Genomic DNA, 21,802 nt, shown 5'->3' with positions numbered 1-21,802 from the left:
AAGTTTTCAAGTAGTCTTGACACACTATAAGAAACAGAATCAATCATGCTACCCCACGTTATCACATCACCTAAATGGGATGAACCAAGCTCCAGATGATGGCCAACATCATTTCAACACTCAGGAAAACAAACACTTTGGTTCAGTATTCCATATGGAGAATTCCTTTCAACGAGAGGACGGGCGGAAATCCAGTATTTTACGACTAATTATAAGCGAACAAGTTATTAATAACCAAAAAAATACAACAAACATAAAAAACACATAATCCTTTGAAACAAATTAAAGAACAATAATTTCTAGACAATAGACCCTCATTTTTCTTCAGTTTTCTTGGGCAGATTCAGTGGGGATGGTGGGGCCTTTGCAGCTTGCAAGGAAGAAAACTCAAAAAGTGCTCTTTTGTCTGTCTGGTGTTTTCATGTCTAATGTTTAATGTGTGTTTAAATGATGTGTCAATATCTCATTGGAAACTGCAAAAGTTAAATTTTACAGCCTATCTTATCAAAGGAGCTCTCTTCAATATAATGCACGTTATGCCCGTAAGAAGGATTTGATGAGAATTGTATTGCATTGATAAAAATTAAATTACCTTAAATTTAAGGATTTGAGGATATTGAATCACCATAAATTAAGAGATTTTATTAGGATTGTATTTCATATGTAAGCTCTATAAATAGTCTCTTCTATTGTAAATTTTTCAAGCAATAAGGGCATAATATAGCCTTTTAAGCTTTATCTTGTAGACGTAAATCATGAACTGAACCACGTAAAACTCTTATCTCTCTATTTTACACTTTATTTTTAATTTCTTTTAGGTTTATGTTTTCTTTCAGCAGGGAAATTCACAGAAAGCAATTTATGCATACAAGAAGAAAGCTCGTAAACTTAAACGGAATAATATCAAAGCACAAAGGAAAAGACCATTTTGAAAAGCTTCTTTCAAGCAACCATGCAAGCTGTACAAGCATGTACAAATGTGCTAGATACAATTTATGAACCCTTCAAATTGACTACCTCAACTTCACCCCACCAGCGCATAATAATTCAGGCTGGGGTTCTTCTGCTCAGAAGCGGGAAGAAAGCGCTGCAATTCTTAAATGATCTAAATCGCCGATAAATTCTGGCCTTTTATGTAACCAAGAGGAAAGAGCAAGTGCTCATGTAGAGAGACCACAATAGGCAGTGGGCATCGGCTAGAGTTTAGACTGTACTAATCACCTTATGTGAGAATCGTAAGTGTCAAAAAGGGTATCTGGAACAATCACCGGCAACTTATCTATATACATGAACAGCCTTCTAAGATTCTCCCTCGTCACTGTAGCCATGTCAACTATGTCCCTGCTGTCGGTGAATACCCAGAGGTCACTTGAGTTCACTCTCTTAAGACTGTCGCGACAAAAGGGGCACGACTGCGACCTTGTTCGCCTGCAAGTCATACAATTGAAATGACGTGCTAGTCAAAATCAGTCAAAGGTGTCACATCATCAAGTTGTATAACAGTCTACAAAATAACATTACTCATTGCCACATCATCCGAATTGTATCGCAACCATATGGCAGTCTACTAAATAATTTACTCAAAACAACCCCGACCCAAAAGTGGCATATAGCTAGAAAACCCAAGAAGTGCATTACAAACACGTATTGCAACCTGCAAGTAATCCAATGATAAAAATGCAGAGACTAGTAGCACCAACAACATTATCTACACGATTAAGATGTTCTCTTTGTTCCTTCCAGTCTCTAATGTGTTTCAGTTATAGGATTCTTAAATAAAATAATTGTATACGAGAGAAAGAGCCACAGATGCTAGAGCACTAGTGATCATAGAATCATTTCATCTGACAAACAACTGACTGAATTGTGATGGGACCTTCAAAGGTTACATATACTTATTTCCTTTTCAATTCAAATCCAGATCATGTTCATCCCGGTTACACAAGAGGCTTGACAATTCACAAAATTCAGGAGGAACACAAATTTCATGCAGATAATCCCAATACTCCCTCTTTCCCTAAATCATATTCCCTCTTGTAATAGCACAAATATCCTATGCATTGATTTCCACTATTACGCTCAAAATTAAAAATACATTGTAATGTAATCAATCCAATCAACAAGGGTTGTGGAAAAATGTAAGATCGATTCTTTGACATTTTGGCAATGGACAAACATTTGAGACAGCCAAACAGGGAAATGCGGATTATTATTAGGGATAGAGAAGATATTGTCAGGTTGAATCTGACACGGTCCATTAAATTAATGGAATTAAGCCAACAGAGTAGCAACCATAAAATGCACTAAAATCTCATAGCAGATAGTTTTACATTCCCTTTGTGCTATATGTACAAATAGCAGTATGTTATGAAACCTAATCATAAGAGAGAACTTCAAACTTCGACGATATTTGACACTGGTACCTTCTTAACATATTAGATACGAAAGATCTAATCCACATAGTGTTCACAACCGATTAACCCTACCATGAGGAAACTACTAAAAGCAGGCATAAATATTGCAAAGCAGATCAACCATTTGAAGGAATTGACAAATGAACTGTCAAGCAATGAAATTCAATCCAAATCCAAAATGACACATGAATTAATACTCCCTCTGTCCTAAAATAGATAGGACGCTTTCCTTTTGGGGCTATCCCAAGATATAAGAGTTTTCAAAAGTGAATGCATTTATCCATTTAATTTTCTATATTACCTTTAAATTTGAACCCACATTGTTCTGTTATTTTATTTCATTAAGATGTACACCATTTGTAAACTCCCATCTACCTTGGGATGGAGAGAGTAGCATTTTCATTCCCACGTGAGGGCGTATCTTTCACAGGACTCTTTTCCCGTTGAACCGAAACTTCCCACTTAACAAGCAATTCCCATAACCAATGGCAGTTCTTCCCATGAATCAATAAGCTTGAAGTCAGGGTATCATCCAGAAGGCACTGAATTTATATGAGTTCAAAGTTCCAACAAAAGTACTGCCCATAACATGTTACCAAGTTTTACCCGATTTGTGTGGAGGGGGCCCTTTACATATATGGGGTTTACCTGACAGGGATGGATACACGAAGTGACCCTACCTTGGAGGGGTTCCTCGTCATAAAAATAAAAAATAAAATAAAAACCAGCATCACATAATCAAGAGTATATTTCCCCCCATAGCGTTCCCTTGATCACATCAAAAGGAAATGCCGAAAAATGCAACACAACCACAATGATATTTACTTTTGGCATCCCAAGTCATCCAAATTCATAAGCCACAGCAATACTCTTTTCAATATCAGGAAACAAAAAACCATCCAAGCTTCCATACATATTTGCAAAAAGATATCCACAGCCTACACCATTCAACGATTAACACATCTAACGCTACAATTATAGTCATTGGCCCATTGTCATCTACCTTTTCCTAATTCAAATAATGCTTATGATTCTGCATATTCATATTCACCACCAACAAAAAAGGGGAGGAAAAAATAAAAAGATGTTTCTGCATATTCATATTCATGGACAATGCAAAGCAATCCAATCACAACCCTAGGTTCATAATGTGTATCTATGCACATGTATATATGCCTCAATCACACTGACTTCTGCTTATAACTGATAAGTTGTTAAGAAATTCTCAACAATAACTTTTGATCGTGCAACTGAACATTTAGTTAAATTTCTCTATTGTGTTTTTCTGTTAAACATTTAGAAACACAAATACATTACTCAAATGAGGCAATTCAATCAATGAAACAAAGGGCCCTTCACTGGATTCTATCATCAAGTATTAGATGCAAAATAATTAAAAGTCTATGAAACATGTAATGCATCATTAATTAACTTTATTCGTAGGTACTGAATATTATCTACCAAGTAGATATCAGAAACAGGAACGCCAGACCCAGATAAATTATATAAAGACTGTTTTGAGTTCAAGAACTTAGGAAAAAGTAACTTGTTAGAGATAAGAGAGTTGGAAATACCAATCGCGGTAACATTTCAAGCACATGGCATGGTTGCAGTTGGGCAATACAATCTTACTATTCATTTCCATGCATATTCCACATTCTTCCTCTCTTTCGTTGTCCACATCCAAACAATGTCTATGTTCATCGTCATCTCTTCTTCGGTACCTCTCCATGCATACCGCCTTCTGCTTTTTATCTTCCGTATCAGTAACACCTCTTTCAAGTTGAAGTAAAGAGGGATAAATAACCGCTGGCCAGAACAAGAATTTAGACATCAGTAAAATAATAGGGAATAAACTAGGAAAGTTAATGACTCTAAAACCAAAATTCCAAATATGCTGTACTCAGGAAATTACCATAGAACTCTCTTATACTTGCTTTTCTTTCATGGGTAGACATGGTGGTTGTGCCATCCACATAAACCTAAAGCATCAGGTAAATCCCTGAGGTCAGCCACGTCCATGATTGGAAAATGAAACGAAGACATTAAATCCCATCTAAGGATCACAATTACAACCTTGTAAATTAGGATTCTCAACAGTCCAAGGGCTCCTGCAAGGTGGCAGTCTGTCCATTGGACCAGAAAGAGAAACAGGTGTGCTGCTGGACTATATGACATTCTCATCTGAAGGCAGGCACCGTCATAATCCCTTGAAAAGTCAGACGCACTGCATTGCAAGATAAGAATTTTAACAGAGAGATGAAAATGCGACAGTCAGATTAAGCAGCAACCTCATAACGTACAATAGAAACTCATAGAACACAAACAAAGAAATATCAAGCATTCCAAACTCCAAATAACATGTTGTTGACATCTTCAGCTCGCAAGTTTTAGATAAATAAAAGTAGTTATTGTTTGTACACACGGAATTAATCTAGATAATAACATTCCCATTTTTATCACCCAAAAACATATTACAACAATAACAATGAAAACTTATTGAAACATCGTAGGAGTGGGGACAAAACAATAGACAACCGGACCCCATTGATCATACGATAATTTAAGCACATAAAAAAAAATCAATGAGACAGCTCCTTAGTCAGGTGGAACCATTGCCAACGTGGGCTCGAGAACACAATTTATCAAGATAAGGATATTGGCCACACATACATCGAAGTGCCCCAATATTTGACAAGCACCCGCCCTCCCCCCCCCCCAAAAAAAAAACAGAGAGGGAGAGGGAGAGCGAAAAGGAAAAGTGCGTCAACACTACATAAAGAAAGTCTCAAATCATCGTACTACTCAAAAATATTGAAGCGCAATCCCAAGTAAGAGACCAACATACCATAATCAGAATTTAAACCATCATTAACAAGGAAAATTTGGGTAAGATATGATTTAGATTAACACACAAAGGGAAACATGAAAAAAAAAAAAAAAAAACCAAACTTGCAGAGATGAAAACCAAGGATACACTAACTACTACTCTGAGTGTGTGCCAGAGTGAGTTTGAATTCTAAGACTCAAACCCACCAAAAAAATACTTTAAGCTTTTTTGTAATTTTTTTAACTAGAGTGAAAGGTTTATTATGAGAGGCACTGGAGGATTAAAAAACAAAAATAGGAAGAAAAAAAAGTATATTAAACATTAAAAGCACCAAAAAAAACAAAATCTGACAACAAAAGAAATCAGAAGCTAAAACCCAGAAAATCCAAGAACAGTAACCTCACATTCCAGACAACACAAAAAAGAAAAAGAGGAAACTTGACAACTATAGCATCCATATTCCATAAAAATTAAGAAAAAAATGAAATATTTTTCTAAAGAAGAAAAGTACAGAGACCAAATTCAAAGAGACCCCATGAACTCACAGAGTATTAGCGTGCTGAATATCAGCTTCAAGCACTTTGAGAGAGTCCTTGAACGACTTTCTCATGGAAGAAGCAACGTACATCTCCAAATATTTCACTCAAAACCCCCCAAAACCCCAAATTCAAGCCCAAATAACCCAGACTTCCTCTCTCTCTCTCTCTCCAAGACGAGCCGTAGGTCAGTTTCTTTCTTTTTCTTTCTCTCTCTCTTACAGTGTGGAGGGTCCTTCTATTCTGTTCTTGAAAGCGAAGACGGAGAGAGAGGAAGCGGACACGTGGAAGCTGGAGGGCTGTCGTGGAGCCGCGAGGAAAAGGAATTAAAAATTTGTAGCGTCAAAGAAGTGCACGAATGCGAGGCGAGCCCGTGAAGCCCTTATCCACTCACTCTTTCTGTCTCCCACTTTTTCCTTTTCCTTCGGTGCCTTTCGCTCCACGCAGGGTTGAGTGATGAATGATGATACACTCCCACATCCTGACATCCCCCTATTTTTAATACTAGTTTACCAAATAATAATATGACCCTTTTTCTTCCTAATTCTCACTCCCTTATTTATTTCAAAAAAATACAACTACTTTATGAAAATATAGACAATTTATAATTTTTTATTTAAATAATAATAAAAAGTGATTAACGTGATTTAAAATAAAAATGAGGTTGATTTTTTTTTTATGAGAGAAAGTGGAGAAAATTGTTTAATAATAGTTTTGAAAAAATTTTGACTTTTTTTTTTATTGAGAACTTAAAATAAGGGGAGAGATGGCTGCCAAACGGGCCAATACTCGTATGTTTGTTAATGTATTTTACGGGTATTTTTTGTTTTTGTTTGAAAGAATTGTTCAAATGTAATGTAAAGATAAAAATTATTTTATATTTTTATAAATATTTTGTATTTTAAATTGTTTGTTAGTATTATTTTGAGGGGGGAAAAAAAATAACATGCATAACCATGAGTTTTCAAAAGTGTCATTTTTAGTACTTGGGTTTTTCTTATTTGAAAATTTACTGCTTCCTTTAATATCTCATTTATAAAAGATAAATTATTCATTTCTTAATTTCTTTATCTTGACTTTCTCTTATCCTTCTACTTTTTAAAATTACTATTAAATTTGTGGAGTTCGTATCAATCTCTCGTGTAAGCTCCACGAATTTAATAATAATTTTTAAAAGTTCAATGACGAAAAAATGAGAGGATGACATTTCTTTATAAAAGTAACGGTAAATGTGTTACATGCGCAAATAGTCACGTGAGAACTTATAAATTTGCACATTGTTGGGAAATGATCACTCTCGAAACCACATGGGCCCATTGTCGAATTAGGGGCCCATCTCGTCGAGTTGACCCTGCCAGGTCAGCTCAATCACCATCACCTTAGGGATTCTTCACAGCATTATATGGTGAGAACATCTCGAACAACAAGACCTCGGACTAAAGCTCGTCTCAGGGTTTGAACACCTCGGAGCTAAAACTCCACATGGTGCAAAACATCTCGAGATCTCCACGCCTCAGAGGAAAATCATCTCGGGATCACCCTGCCTCGGACACATTATCAATACATGTCAAACCGACTCGGAGACATTTCCTCGGACTCAATAATGAGGTGTTTGAATACATTCAATGAACTATATCCGGGATTTACAAGCTCTTGCCTAAATTCAGGACTTTTTAATATCTTCAAAAAAAAAACTCGTATCTCAAATACTTCAGGATAGATTCCTATCCCATAAAACACGAGATAAGACATATATTATTATGGAATCAACATTAAAGATAGTATCCTACCCGACTTGTACTCTATGAAGATAAGTTTAAGGCTTATGCGATCTAGGACTCAGACTCCTAATCCAACTGTGATCCAGCACTCCAATAATTCTATAACTGTGAGCCTATAAATAGACTCAAACCCCCTATATATTTTACAGGCTAATCTCTAAGTTTACTCTGCTCTAAATACTCCCAAAATGATTGATTAAAAACTGACATACGCATCCGAAGTTGTTTGTTATTTTGCAGATCTCGAAGCAAAAGGTGAATTATAAGGCGACGGCACATTACCATACCAGAAACTATACCAACACACATAGTATACATCCAACCATATTCTTTATTAATGATTCTAAAAAACTCTAAATTGACTATTCTATTTTGAGTGATAGTACATATGTGATTAACATTTTTCTTAGGTCGTTATAAATAGTATTAGAGCAACCTAATAGCGTCGTGTGGTATTGAAGTACACAATGGCATGGCCCTTACAAAGATGTTAGGAATTTAAGGATGTGAGATTGTAACACTCTAGTCACATATTAAAAAGATGGATAGCTCACATCAGGTGGGTGAATTATAAAAGCACTCATGAGTGATAAATTTCACATTGATTTATTATTATGTGAAATCTAAAAAATTTCAAATTGATTACTCATTTTAGAGTGATAGTACATATAAAGCTATCATTTTTTTCTGGGTCATTACGCATATGAAATAATTATTATTCAAATTTCATTTTCACTTTCAGACAAAAGACAATTCCAAAAAACTTTGCTAATTGTTTCCCTTTGTTCTTTGCTTTGGAGATGACTAGAGTATCAAAGGTGGCATAAGGTTCCGCAATTGATGACTTGAGTTTGCATTAGAGGATACTCTTGGAGATTTGATGAAGAAAAGTGGAGGAAGACCAAAAGAAAAAATGCACACGAAAGACAGTCAAATACTTTTATCCATTTAAAAAAAGAAAAGAAAAAAGAAAAAAGAAAAGACTATGCTCATTCTCATCTTAAACCAGTCAGCGGTATTGAAATTGCGGAAAAATTTCACATAACTCCTATAAATTTTAATTACATTTATAATTACTCCTCTAAATTTTTTAAAATTTTAATTTAGTAGATTAATTTTTAATTTTTTTTTAATTTCATCCCAATCGTGAAATTTCATATACATGAAAGAATGATATGAATTCATTTTAGTGAATCTTTGATTGAAGGAGATTAGCTTCAAGTTTGCAAATCCAAGGACCAAGTGGCATTTCCAGCATTATTTTTAGTTTTTTTAGTATAAATTTGTCATTGTGATATCATCGTACGAGGCAATATATTTTGAAATTCTAAACAAAAATATATAACACTGGGTTATGTTCTCCAAAACTTTTTGTTGCTTGTTTTCCCGCTCTTTCCTATTATTTTTTATAGGGAAATGCTGGATGGGGGACACTCATCCGTCCCCCATCCCCCATATATAATAAAAAAATAAATTTTTATTAAAAAAGCCCATCAAAGCCAACTTTTTAATAAAAAATTATTTTTTTATAATAAAATGCTCACAGGGGACGGATGAACGTCCCTGTGTAGCAAGTCTCTTTTTTATAATATACTGCCTTTCCTTTTTGAAATTAGACTCATTAAAATTTGAACCCAAAAATTAAATTTGAATAAGCTTAATTCTAAGGGTTTATTTAAGATTGTGAATTTAAAATGTGCGATTTAAAAATAACAATTTTAAAATGTGCGATTTGAAAAATTGATTTTTAAAAATGCAGTTAAGCGTTTGACAAAATCGTTATTTGGCCTTTAAAATCTCAAGTTAGTCTTTAAAATTATGCGTTTTCAAAAAAACACCAAATTGCCTGCCATTTGAAAAGCAGATTTCTGCATTTTCAAATCTCAATTTTTTAAAAACGCAATTCTCAAACGATTTGTTTTCGTACACTTTCTGTTTATGAAATCTTAATTTCGAACACACCCTAACTAAAATTGAGTCTTTAAATGCAGAATGGGGGCATCCTATATATATAGTTTTAAGTTTAAGAATTTTTTTTTCAAATTTAGTTTATTAAACTTACATGTGTTTTTAAAATATATGATTCTCTTATTTATTTTTAATAGAACATTTAATTTTCACATGCGTTTAAAATCACATACTCTAAGCCAGACATAAGTTAATAAACTCTTCCAACCCAATTTCCAAAAAAAAGAAAAAGAAAAAGGGTTTATCCTTCTTTAAATTTGTTTCCAAAGTACATGCATGATTGTTACCAAAAAGAAACGAAAATAAATGCATGATTTTGTTGTCGTCTCAACAGACAGCATCCATCACCTAAACTTTTTATGGGGAAATAAATGTTGAGAGTTACATAGTAATGATTAAAGGATTCATATTAATTAAAGGAGGGGTAAAAGCTCTACTCATTAAAAAATAAAAATAAAAATAAGAACAAAAAAAAAAAAAAAAAAAGAAGAAGAAGAAGAAGAAGAAGAAATACTTACATATATAACTCATACAATGGAAATAATTAACTTGACCTAGTCAAGTGTGCTTAAGTCTTCATTGCAAGAGGATTCTCTCAAGTTGAATTTCAACTAGAAAAGAACCGGTCTTTATGTTGAGAGGCAGTTTTATAATTTTACATGTGAAATTATAAAACTGCCCCTCAACATAAGGGACCGACTCATCTCTAGTTCCTCTCAATTGGAGAGGGGAACTGGAGAGGATCTTGGTCCGTCTTCATTAAATAAGAAGTATCAAAAGTTCAAAAGCTTAAGGCATGTTTGATAACAGTTTTTTTTTTTAATTATATTTTATTATTTTTTAAATACATGTTTGAATTGTGTTGGGAATAATCCAACTCAAACAAGCTCACTCAGAAAGGTTATGGACCTTTAGGCCAACATTGGCCCATAGGTGAAACCCTAATTAAATATTAGATTAAGTCGTCAAGTGAAAAACAGAATCCTAATACAAGTTTGCCTTCACTTCTCAACTTATAAATAAACACTTACACCAGGTATAAAAGACGACTAATATTATTATACTTGACACAAAAAACACTGACTTAGGCATCATAGGTCAATTAGGAGACATGAAGAACATCGTAGAGAGTGCTGCCCACAGCATACTGAAAACTGTACCAACAAGTTTTTTTTTAGAATTCAAATTCTACTCAGTTTTTATCTAACTTTTTCTAATGTTATTTCAGGTTTTATAAACCATCCAAACATCATTTTAAAAAACCAGTTATCCCAGTATTCACAATTTTGAATATAATACAAAATAATATAATATAATATAAAAAAAATTGCATACTCAAACAAGCCCTTAATGGTCATATTCATTTTTGCTTGCTGGATAAAAGCTTTTCTTCAAATTAAATTGTAAGATTTTTTTTTTAATTTAATTTGTTAAAATAACATATATTTTTAGAACACGTGATTTTTTTCATGCATTTTTAAAATGCATGCGATTTTTACATGTTCTAATTAGAGATGTCATATGTTTTATTAATCATATTTTAAAAAATGAAAATCAATGCTCTAAAAACAAATCAAATAAATAGAATTCTTCAACCCATTTTTTAAAGAAAAGAAAAACACTTTAATTTATGTACATACATGCACATTTTAGTTTGGCAAATAATAATTTTTTTTTTTTTTTTAAAAAAGCAAGTGGAATAGGGGGGATTCAATGAATCTGGCTAATAATTATTGGTTGGTAATAATAATTTTTCGAGTTTTGCGGGGGGTAAAGGACAAGTGGGAAAAAAGGATATTTGTGGGGTCCGAAAACTAGGTAAAGGTGGAGTGGGTTAGGTTCGTAAAATAGTTGACAGGTGCCGACCCGGACCCACTCAGCTTCCTATCCCTATCTTTAAACAAAGAGAAACAAAAAGGACAACAAAATAAAAACTCCATCTACCACATTAATTATTTCATTAATTTGTCTAATTATAACTTAAGTTGCTTCCTTATCCTACCAAGATCTACTAGAAAAATCTGGTACAAATCTAACAATAATAATAAAATACCATCTCAGTTCTGTTAATTAAATCCTTTGACTTGCTTCCTGTTATTCCATCTCCAACATTTTTTATTTATTTTTTTATTTTTTTTAATGACGAGAAATTCCTTCAAGGTAGGGTCATTTCGTATACTCACCCCTATCAGGTAAACTTCGAATCCGTCTAAAGCGCCCATTCAATACGGATCGGATAATACTTCGACTTCGCTGGCAGAATAGCCCCAAGAAATTATTTGCACTCAAGGAGATTTGAACCTTAGATCTCATAGGACTATCACAAAGACCAATACTTTTACCACTTGAGCCAACGCCTTAGGAGATGGACCATTAAGTGATCATCTCTTGACACTTGTTATTCAATAACAACAATCAATCTCTCAAAAATCCCTTGTTTTTCAATCACATTCAATGTAAAAAAAAAAAATACAAAGAAAATAATAATAATAATAAAAATTGTATATGATGGGAGTAATGGGTGTATTTCCCCTTCTTTTCAAACTCACTGATCCACTGTATAATTGTTTCATGTAAATGGGCAAGCTAGCTGAAACCAAACCTGAGCCCAATCCAGACTTTGGGCAAGCTTGGCTTGTGGTTTTTCATGTTTACTTTGGGCTTAGTCTCTAAATTCCAAACGGGAATTTAATTCTATTTGAGCTGGGTAGAGTTTCTTATAGCCTGGAAAGAGCATTCACATTCAGCTCTTCAAAAGTGATGATTAGCCAAATTGTGGCTAAAATTAATAAAAATCAGATTTTATCAAGCTCTTTTTCATACTTTATTATAATATTTGTTAGATTTGTACTTCATATTTGGCTAAACAATCTTTATCTCTATCTTATTTCCATACAATTTTATATTTATTTTTTTCACTTTCTCTCATTTTCCCACTCTTTCTCGGTTTGTGGGGTGATTTTGAGAATAATAATAAAAGAAAGTTAGAATAAAAATTATATTTAAATAGAATAGAGTGAGATTTAAAGAGTTTATTTGTGGTGCTTTTGTAAAGTTGTCAGTTAAACTAAAAAATGTGAATTTTTTAGCCAAAATTTAACTAAAGAATAGAGAGTTAACTATATATGCTATAAGCTGAAACATGACAAAGTTAGAACCCTTGAAATGGACTAAGGGTTTTTTTTTTCTTCTTCTTATTACGTTTATTAAATTGACTCGTCCTTAAAACATGTGATTTCTATATGATTTTTAATAAAATTAACAAAATATATATTTTTACCTGTATTTTTAAAAATGTACATAAGAATCACACACTTTAAAAATATATATCAATTTAACATACTAAATTAAAGAAATTTTCTCCAACCTATTTTAAAGGAAAAATTTATCCCTTAAAACGATATTCTTGTACGGATTATTTGACTGTTTTACTTTGTCTATATATTTCCTATTTTATTGTTTGGCTATTTTACTTTGATATGTATATATATCTCATATTTTTTTTATATTTTCAATTTTTGTTTTATGTTCGAAGGATTGATTTTAATATTATAATTTTCTACCATTTTGATATTTTAAAAATATTGTATATTTTTTAAGAATTTTGTCATGTATTTAATTTTTTGAAAGGATTAAATATTAATTATTTAATTACTAAAAAAAATTATTATTATTTTTAATTTTTGTAAAAATAAAGGTTTATAATCCTTTTAAAAATTAATTAACTTTTTTTTTTTTAATGAAAAATTCATAAAGTATCATATTTGACTCTTTGAGATAGGCTCCGAGGTTGAAAAGCTCGGGTTTAAAATGCTCCGAGTTTGTCGCGCCACGTACTAGCCCCCCCGAGTTGCAGCCTAAGAAGATAGCTCGTTCTTCAATCGGCGAGCGATCATCCCCCAATGGAAACCCAAATTTTCGTGAATCCCATTAATTATTCGAACCCTCAATTCTCGCCCTCGTTTTTTCGCCTTGAGTTTCCGTCATTTTTTGGGGAAAGTCTAAACCTTCTTCGTTTGTCCCGCAGGAAATGGCTTCAAAGTCCCCAACAGCACAGAATTTGCTCTGTTAGAGCTTCTTGTGCTTCTGGCTCAGTGAGTTACGGCGGGTGGGACGAGTTGAAACTCGTCGGTGACTCGGAGAGCACTGGTGAGTCGGATCAGTTTCGCGATTTTCTTGTTTCTGTGAAAGCCGATGATGGAAAGCATATATTCGTGTTTCTTTTGGGGCTTGTGTGTGCTCTGGCCATTTCTAGGGTTAGAGTTTCTTCGATTGTTGTGTTTCCAGCGTCGATTTTGGTTTTTGCTATTGGGTTTTCGTTTGGGTTTGTTCGTGGTGGAAATTTCAGTGAGGTGAGTGTAAATGGAGGTAGGAGAAGGGCAAAAGAAGAGACTTCTTGGTTTTATACCGAGAAATTGAGGAACTTAGTGAGTTTTTTTGATGGCTTTGATGTTAAGGTTAATAATTTAAAGAATGATATAGCAAAAGCCATTGATAATAAAGAAATTACTGTAGGTGATTTGGAAAATTATGTAAATGAGATGGAATCAATTAGTTTATCAGCTTTGAATGCAAGAAACCTTGCTGAGGCTTCTATGGATAATGTGGGGAACTCTAATGTAGTGTTAGTGGAGAACCCGAGGCCAAGTAGAAGGAAGAAAGAGCTGGGTGAAATTGGGTTTGAGCTGTTGCAATCTATTGGAAGTTTGTTTGGAGAGAATTTGGTTGGTTCCAAGCCTAATAAAGTGAAAGATAACATTAAGCGAGAGACTGTAGAGAGTGTGGTAACTGATCAAACTCGAGCAAATGTTTCTACTTCTACAGTTGAAGCGAGTAATTTCAGTTCAGTTAATGATAATAAAGGAAATGGGAATTTGAGTGTGTCTCAAGATTCATCAAATAAGTCTGCTTTTGATGAGGATGGACGTAGACAAACAATAATTGATTCACAAAATGGGAAAATGAGTTCAGGGGAGATGGGTGGCAGTAACAAAAGATTTATTGATGGAGAAGAATATAGTTACCGGAGTAACAGTTTGCGGTTTATGAATAACCAGAGTTTCTCTGTGAAGATGGGCCATAATAACAAAACTGAGATGTGGGAATCCCATGATAGACAGTATAATTCTGAGGAGTTTAGAGTGAGGATGAAACATATGGAAACTGAAGCTTCCTTTGTACAAGAGCAGATGCTCAAGAAATCCAGTGGAGCTTACCAGACTTCTCTCAATAGGGAGAAGAGCAACAATAAGTCTTACAGTTTTCAAGTTAGAGAAGAGAGGATGAATCACGAAGATGATTCCCGTATGGCTAATGACCAGTCTTCACATGAGAGTGAGGTTGGTTCCTCTTCATCTCCTAAGGTTTCAGATGATGTGGTGTTTGATAAGTATCTTACAGAAGCTAATGACCTTTTGAAACAAGCAAAGGAGTTTATCAGGAGAAAACGTGATGAGGAGCGTGCTGAAATCATATTGTACAGGTCTGCCAAGTTACTCTCCAAAGCCATAGCTATGAAGCCCATGAGTTTGTTGGCTGTGGGCCAACTAGGCAACACCTATCTTCTTCATGGAGAATTGAAATTGAAGATTAGTCGTGAGTTGAGAACTCTTCTTTCAGGAAGTGAGCCGTTATCCATTGAGAAATGGAACGGAATACTCAAGGGATTAGATGAGCGCATCACTAGTAAAGATGACCTTGCATCTGTCCTTGTTAATGTGTGTGAAGAGTGTGAAGAACTTCTTCTGGAGGCAGGCAGAAAATATAGGCTGGCGTTATCAATTGATGGGAACGATGTAAGGGCCCTATACAATTGGGGTCTCGCGCTCTCTTTCCGTGCCCAATTAATTGCGGATATTGGACCGGTAAGCATTCTTCGTTGCTAAAATTCTGAGTTGTGCAGTTCTCATTATAGTCACCTGAACTAGTCGTGGAAATTAAAGGAATATATTTTCTAGCCTGAGATAAGGTTTCATTACTATATTGTTTGGTTTATTTTGATTACTTGTGAAACCACTTTGAAATATTGGCACTATTTGTTTAATGCACACCGCTGAATTTTTAAATCTGAAGTAAATATTCCTAATTTCAGGAAGCTGCTTTTGAGGCTGACGAAGTGTTCTTGGCTGCAATTGATAAATTTGATGCTATGATGTCCAAAGGCAATGCTTACGCACCTGATGGTATGTTTATGTTTTTCCTTACCAGTCAAAACAGTGATTTCATGATGTGAATATTTATTGCAGCTGCAATCAACGTAGTTCAGTTACAAATTCTACGTAGTGTAATGGCTGAAAAATACTGAAACAGAAAGAATATATGGTCATAGAGCAATATTGGGCACTACATGATTATGGGCAAAATGTGTACATCATTTGCATGAACAACTGTATCAGTCAGAACAACTGTGCAACCCCTTGAGCTACAAATGAGGAAGTGTAGTAAAAGTTGCTTCAAAATCCGGCAATTCATTGATTGGGTTTTGTGTCTTATCACTTGGCTGCGTTTTTATATTTCTGTCGCCAGAAAATGCTTTGGAGTGAAAGCGTAGAGCATCATCCCCCCTTGCTGGATAATACATAAAAATCCTTCAGTAAAGAGAAGCACAAAGCTTCATTTTGCCATTTCGACTTACAATGAAGATATTATTTCAACCAAGTATGAGATTCTAGCTGATTTTTTTATGTTTGAATTGCAGCTTTGTTCAAATGGGGTGTGGCTTTGCAGCAAAGATCTCGCTTACGGCCAAGTAACAGTAAAGAGAAGGTGAAGTTTCTGCAACAGGCAAAGAGGCTATATGAAGATGCACTCCACATGGACTCCAGCAATCTCCAAGTAAGAGAAGCCCTGTCAACTTGTATGTCTGAGCTTAGTTTTAGGTACTTCTAGTCAGGTTATAACAAAACAATCAACTCAAATTGCTCTTGCAACTATCTTTGCTTATACTATTTTTTTCCAAGTTTTGTCCCTTCTCCACCTTTGGAGTGCAAAATGCATGATGGATAGCCTCTTCCATCCCTTCTTACTATGAAGAATAACTTTGTTGTAATAATACGAAATAAATCTTTTCATCTTGTTCACCATCTACGTACTTGGTCAGTGACTTTTCTCTATGATCCATCCCTTATTTTTCTTTCTCCCAGCCAATGCTTTTCGATCTCTGTAAGTTCACCAAAGACAGTGAACAAGTTTGTCAACACAGGCGCACGGCTGTTGTATCACTAACTACACTCAGCAGGAATAAAGTTGGGCCAATGGGAAATCCTTGTTTGGGCCTGCTTATCCCAGCTAACTGCCAGCTAACTGCTCTGGAGAATTGTGTAGGTCCATAACCTAATTGGCACGCAACACTTTTTGTTTGCTTTCTAAACTATACAATTTTATTGCACAATTGGCAATCAATTGCTTCAGTTTGCAATTTAGGGGTGATAATTGATGTTCGCATGTCGATACATGTTTATAAAACTATATAAATCAACCTTAGCTCAACCCATTTAATTAGAGTGGTTGGACGTCTCAATCCCAACTTGCTAATTTCATATTGGGTTCGTAAGTCGTGTAAAAATTGATAATCATGAATGTTACGTGTCGGTTTCGGGTTGTGTTAAGGCATGAAATATAAGACTATACAAGTCAAGTCTCGCTCGTCTAATCGAACGAATCATATTCCATCTGTAAATTTAGTGTTGGGTTCGCGAATCAAAACTTGCATAGAAGGTTTGTCTAGGTTTATTTATTGTTGGATTGCTAATTTTCTTGGCACCAGCTATAAGTCTTGACTGGTAGAAGAATAAATCACATGCAGTGAGGGAGGGGTTAAGAGAAAAAGATTATTGTAGTTGTACAATCCAATGTGATAAGACCGAATGATGACTGACCGGAAGCCTATAAACCTGAAAGGCAAATCCTCGTGAATTCTCCGGAACATCGTCACGGAATTCTCCAGAGGCATCTTATTTTGGTAGATGTTACATCTTTGTACGCTGGCTATTATTGCAAGTCCTATTCGCATGTTATGAAGTTTTTCGGAGACATCCCATGTTGGTAGATGTTACATCTAGCTTGTCGTACGTTGATTTTTATTACGGGACATGTTACGCATTCATCGACCCCTAACTTTTTTTTTTTTTTTTTTTTTTTTTTGGGAATTTATCGATCCCTAACTATTTTACTTATATGTATACACCCAAGTTTTAAATCTAGTATTAGATTTATGAGACATATATAATATGGATCCCACAAATCTAACAGTAAATTTGAAAATGAGATAAATAGGAGATGGATTTGTATCGTTTTCTTATTATTATTGCAAGCCCTATTCACATGTCATGATGTGGAGAAGATATATGTTACGTGGCATTTCTAATGTGTTAGAAATATTATAATATTTACTACAAATTCTTTACAAATTAATGTGATTGTCCACGTGATACTTACCGCATTAACTACTAAATAAATAAATTTGATTGTGATTGACGTGGTAGAATCACGTGAACTACCGGTTTATTAAGAGATTGTAGTAAAATTTGTAATAAACAAGGACAAAAATTACTTACATAAACCAGTTTTTAAAAGTGACATATGTCTTTTAAGTTATTAAAAAAAATGTGAGAAGCGTATGCTTTGTACTAAGAACATGTCACTTTTAGAGATGAGAAGTTCTACGCTTACCATTTTTTATTTTTTTTTTAAAAAAAAAAGTTGATCCCCAAATGATGTGTCAAATATGAATGAGATCTACTATTTTAAAAATATGTCACCATCTCATAGGATTACGACACATTATTGAAAACTATTTTTAAGGAAAGAAAATTAAAAAGTACAGCAATTTTATTTAGAGATTAGTTTGTACGAAATTTCAAACTAGCTGGCTTTTGGGAAATTTTTGTCCAATATCCAAACATTTTCCACATCCAAACTCTATTTAGTTGTGATAAAAAGCGTATTATTATTATTATAAAAACACAACCATATCCAAACTCCAAATGTTTGATTACTTGAAAACATTGTTGACTCAGATTGTTTGCGATCTTTTATAATTTGAGTTCTCATCTTCTTCTGAGATTATCCTATATTGAGTTCAAACGTTCCCGGAGAACTTTCAACATGCCTGCAAAGGTAACAATCCCGGCCAAACTCCCATCCTCTTCAACAACCCACACATAACTAACACGATGTGCAAGTGCCTGAATCATCACTGCCACCAACGAGCTCCATGGATAGCACACGATTGCTTCTGACCTCCTCACCAGCCTTGCCGAATAGCCGCCTAACCTCCCATTCCTCCCTAACCCAAACTCTTCGTCTGAAGAAGTCGAACACATTGATGATGATGATGATGATATCGTCGATTCCTCTTCCATTAGCTCCAAAGCTGTCCCCAAGTTTCGCTCTTCCAGTCTATCTTTCACCAGCTGCACTAGGTCCTCCGGCGGACCGCCGCAGTCTATATACGCCATTAGATCGCCTGCCGAGAGTGTTGCAATGGCCGCCGCAACCGACTCGTCGCAGGAATTGAGCGTGAATGGTGAGATCTCGCCGATCAACTTGCCGTCCACGTCGACAATGGCAATCGAGGTTTGGTTGAGGAGGGACTGAGAGATGAGGGGCAACGCGGGAAAGGCAGGGTCGTCGTATTGGATGGCGAGGATGTTTCCGGTCTCGATTACGTTAAGGGTGTTGATGGGGTTGATGGGGGTGGGAGAGAAAAGGGCAATGGAGTTGAGGAGGTAGCGGATTAAGTCTTCTTGGGTGAGCCAGCAGTACTCGCGGGTGTTGTGGAGGGTGGTGTTGAAGGAGGCCGCCTTGTGGAGGAGCTTTTTTCTTGAACTTGTGGTGTTCCGGCTTTGCCTTGGTATTGGTATCACAAGGTTCTGTGTTCCTTTCAGGATGAGATCTATAGCCTCCCCTAAGCTGGAAATCAATTGTAAGGAAAAACAGTTAGATACATAGAAAGACAACATTTTATATATATATATATAAATTACAAACTCAAACGGACTCGTAATCTGATTAAATAGACGAAGAAAGAAAGAAATTGTTCGGAAAAAAAGGGAAAAAAAAATAAAAAAATAAAACTGGGGATCTTGAAATATTGTTTGTATTCAATCATTTCCCGTGTTTTTCTAAGAAAAAAGATTTAATCTTTGAGGATATGGGTTGGACGAAAGGCAAATGAATAAGATATAAGAGGAAGGATCAGAGAACAATACAACCAAAGGATAGTAATCAGGACGAGAAGTTAATTTCTAAAAATTAACAAACCTGCAGTGGGGATCCAAATGCGTAACGAGCCCAGCAGAAGTCTTGGGAATCAGAACCGAAACCGGGGACTGAAGAGCGGTGGCAGGAGAGCGGAGGTTCTCTGTGGTGCAGAGGAAGCAGATTATGTCCACCATGCAAACCTTGCCTACGCATCGGCAATCATCGGAGCCGACGGTCTTCGCCCTCGACGACGTGTCGTGGCAGCAGCTCCACACGCTCAGATAGCACTCCCCCAGCCTCTTCAGAGCCGAGAGGGCGTAGGCCACGGTGGCTGACTCGGAGAGGCACCTAAGCGCAGGCTTTCCAAGGCATAGGTCTGATACCTCCCGGGCCAATATGCTCACTGCCATGCACAAACAACCAGCTCAGAGAAAGAGAGAAAAGAGAGCGCGAGAGAAACGAATGGGGCAGGGATGGCGAGGGGGGGCTTAAGATACGAAGGCGGAGAGGACAGCCTGGAAATGTTCTAATTGAGGTTGAGGAATTGTAGTTGGCATTTTGGATATATATAGATGGGTGTTACCGTGAATAGCCGGTCACCCCGGTCACCCCGGTCACTCACACCGTACTGTACGATGTTTGTTTCGGTCGTGTCATTTACTGAGTTCCAAATGTTACAGCTGAGAAATAATAAATATACAACTTCATCACAACTTTTTGGCACAATCTCACTCACAATGAGGTGGGGTTCACATACGTAGGTTCCACCTCATTATGAGTGAATTGTGCCAAAGTTGTCCGAAAGAGGTTGTACCCGATCATTTTCCGTTACAGCTTGGTCCTGTCATATGTGTACTGCCGTGTTCAAATAGCATTCCGTCCGCCAGCGATGGTTCCTGTTGGTTCCTGTTTGTTCTTCCTCCTGATTATGCATCTAAATTCAAATACGGCCCCTTAGCATTTATGGGTAAACTATGCTTTTTTATTATATTTTATTATTTTTAAAAAACATGTTTGGATAGAATTTTTAAATTCAAATTTTATTTAATTTTGCTTCAGATTCTCTAAATTATGTAAACATAATTTTAAAAAGTAAATTTCATCAATATTTATAATTTTGAATATAGTAAAGAATAGTATAATACAATACATAAAAAAAATTTGCACATCCAAACGAGCCCTTGATATGGAATTCGGATCCTCGTAGAGCTGGTTCCTTACATTTTACAGGCTTTTTTTTATTATTAAAAAACATGTAAAATGACAAAAATGCCTCTCAAATATAAGGGAATCGACTCCTCTCCTATTCATTTTAACCGGAGAGGATCTGATTCCCTTGATCTGAGAGGGGTGAGGGACTGTCACTGGGTCGGGCAGATGTTGGGATAGCTGGAGCAATTGCACCAAATCTAAACTCGATTTTAGTTGTTAGATAAGTTTTTTGAAACAAGATGTTGTTAGAGGTATTACAACTTTTATTATATAAGTTTTTTACAAATTAATGTGACAATTTATATGGCACTATTACGCTAGCACTAACAATTAAATTTTGTTATTCAATTTTTCACTCATATTGTGCCATGTGGTACTCATTTGTATTGCCATGTGAGTTTGTAAGGGTTGTACCAGAAGCTGTACTACTCGATCTAAACATTTCCTTAAATCTTGAAAGATCAGAGAGAAATAAAAAGAAAAGAAAAATGTTAGACTTGCAATTTTTTTACAACTCTTTTATAATTTTTGATGTTATTACTCAAAAAGAAAAACTATTTATTAGACAACTCAATTTTTTTTTTTTAGGAAAATTAGATAACTCAATTGTTCAGGGAAAATAGTAGACATACATCCTTTTTACAACTTGCTGACATGTCTTAGCATGTGATTGAAGGGTATTGAATGTATTTTTTAGTGGCTAATGTGGCTCTAATCACATACAACCACGTATCAGCAAGTTGTAAAATAGTTGTAGGTGTATGATTACTCATTGTTAATAGCCTCTAATAGAACAAAAAAAAAAAAAAAAAAAAAAAGGAGGGGGGATATGTAACAGAGAAATGATTATCCTACATC

The 21,802-nt window shown here is 35.2% G+C and overlaps 3 protein-coding genes across 3 annotated transcripts; 1 reads left to right on the top strand and 2 right to left on the bottom strand.

Moving 5' to 3' along the window:
• Positions 1-911: 911 nt before the first annotated feature.
• LOC133868263 (E3 ubiquitin-protein ligase AIRP2-like) lies at positions 912-6,167 on the bottom strand. The gene is made up of 5 exons (XM_062305076.1): positions 5,790-6,167; positions 4,491-4,641; positions 4,330-4,396; positions 3,989-4,223; positions 912-1,428 (listed from the first exon to the last, which is right to left on the bottom strand). The coding sequence occupies exons 1-5, from the start codon at positions 5,870-5,872 to the stop codon at positions 1,218-1,220; spliced, it is 747 nt and encodes a 248-aa protein (XP_062161060.1). The 5' UTR covers positions 5,873-6,167; the 3' UTR covers positions 912-1,217.
• Positions 6,168-13,334: 7,167 nt separating this feature from the next.
• On the top strand, positions 13,335-16,615 carry LOC133869395 (uncharacterized). Its single transcript, XM_062306384.1, has 3 exons — positions 13,335-15,393; positions 15,621-15,711; positions 16,227-16,615. The coding sequence occupies exons 1-3, from the start codon at positions 13,432-13,434 to the stop codon at positions 16,415-16,417; spliced, it is 2,244 nt and encodes a 747-aa protein (XP_062162368.1). The 5' UTR covers positions 13,335-13,431; the 3' UTR covers positions 16,418-16,615.
• Positions 16,616-18,499: 1,884 nt separating this feature from the next.
• Positions 18,500-20,265, bottom strand: LOC133868581 (CBS domain-containing protein CBSX5-like). Its single transcript, XM_062305513.1, has 2 exons — positions 19,793-20,265; positions 18,500-19,441 (listed from the first exon to the last, which is right to left on the bottom strand). The coding sequence occupies exons 1-2, from the start codon at positions 20,140-20,142 to the stop codon at positions 18,598-18,600; spliced, it is 1,194 nt and encodes a 397-aa protein (XP_062161497.1). The 5' UTR covers positions 20,143-20,265; the 3' UTR covers positions 18,500-18,597.
• Positions 20,266-21,802: the final 1,537 nt, after the last annotated feature.

The sequence above is a fragment of the Alnus glutinosa genome, chromosome 5 (genome assembly GCF_958979055.1).
Source record: "Alnus glutinosa chromosome 5, dhAlnGlut1.1, whole genome shotgun sequence".
Lineage (NCBI taxonomy): Eukaryota > Viridiplantae > Streptophyta > Magnoliopsida > Fagales > Betulaceae > Alnus > Alnus glutinosa.
Note: the sequence above shows the minus strand (reverse complement) of the source record. Positions and strands in the feature narration are given on the sequence as shown.

Coding starts and splice junctions, on each gene's coding strand:
- LOC133869395 (XM_062306384.1), top strand. CDS start 13,432: ATGGAAACCCAAATTTTCGTGAATCCCATTAATTATTCGAACCCTCAA. Junction 15,394..15,620: donor TAATTGCGGATATTGGACCG/GTAAGCATTCTT, acceptor TCCTAATTTCAG/GAAGCTGCTTTTGAGGCTGA. Junction 15,712..16,226: donor CAATGCTTACGCACCTGATG/GTATGTTTATGT, acceptor TTTGAATTGCAG/CTTTGTTCAAATGGGGTGTG.
- LOC133868581 (XM_062305513.1), bottom strand. CDS start 20,142: ATGGCAGTGAGCATATTGGCCCGGGAGGTATCAGACCTATGCCTTGGA. Junction 19,442..19,792: donor CATTTGGATCCCCACTGCAG/GTTTGTTAATTT, acceptor ATTGATTTCCAG/CTTAGGGGAGGCTATAGATC.
- LOC133868263 (XM_062305076.1), bottom strand. CDS start 5,872: ATGTACGTTGCTTCTTCCATGAGAAAGTCGTTCAAGGACTCTCTCAAA. Junction 4,642..5,789: donor ATTCAGCACGCTAATACTCT/GTGAGTTCATGG, acceptor CTTGCAATGCAG/TGCGTCTGACTTTTCAAGGG. Junction 4,224..4,329: donor AAGTATAAGAGAGTTCTATG/GTAATTTCCTGA, acceptor TGTTCTGGCCAG/CGGTTATTTATCCCTCTTTA.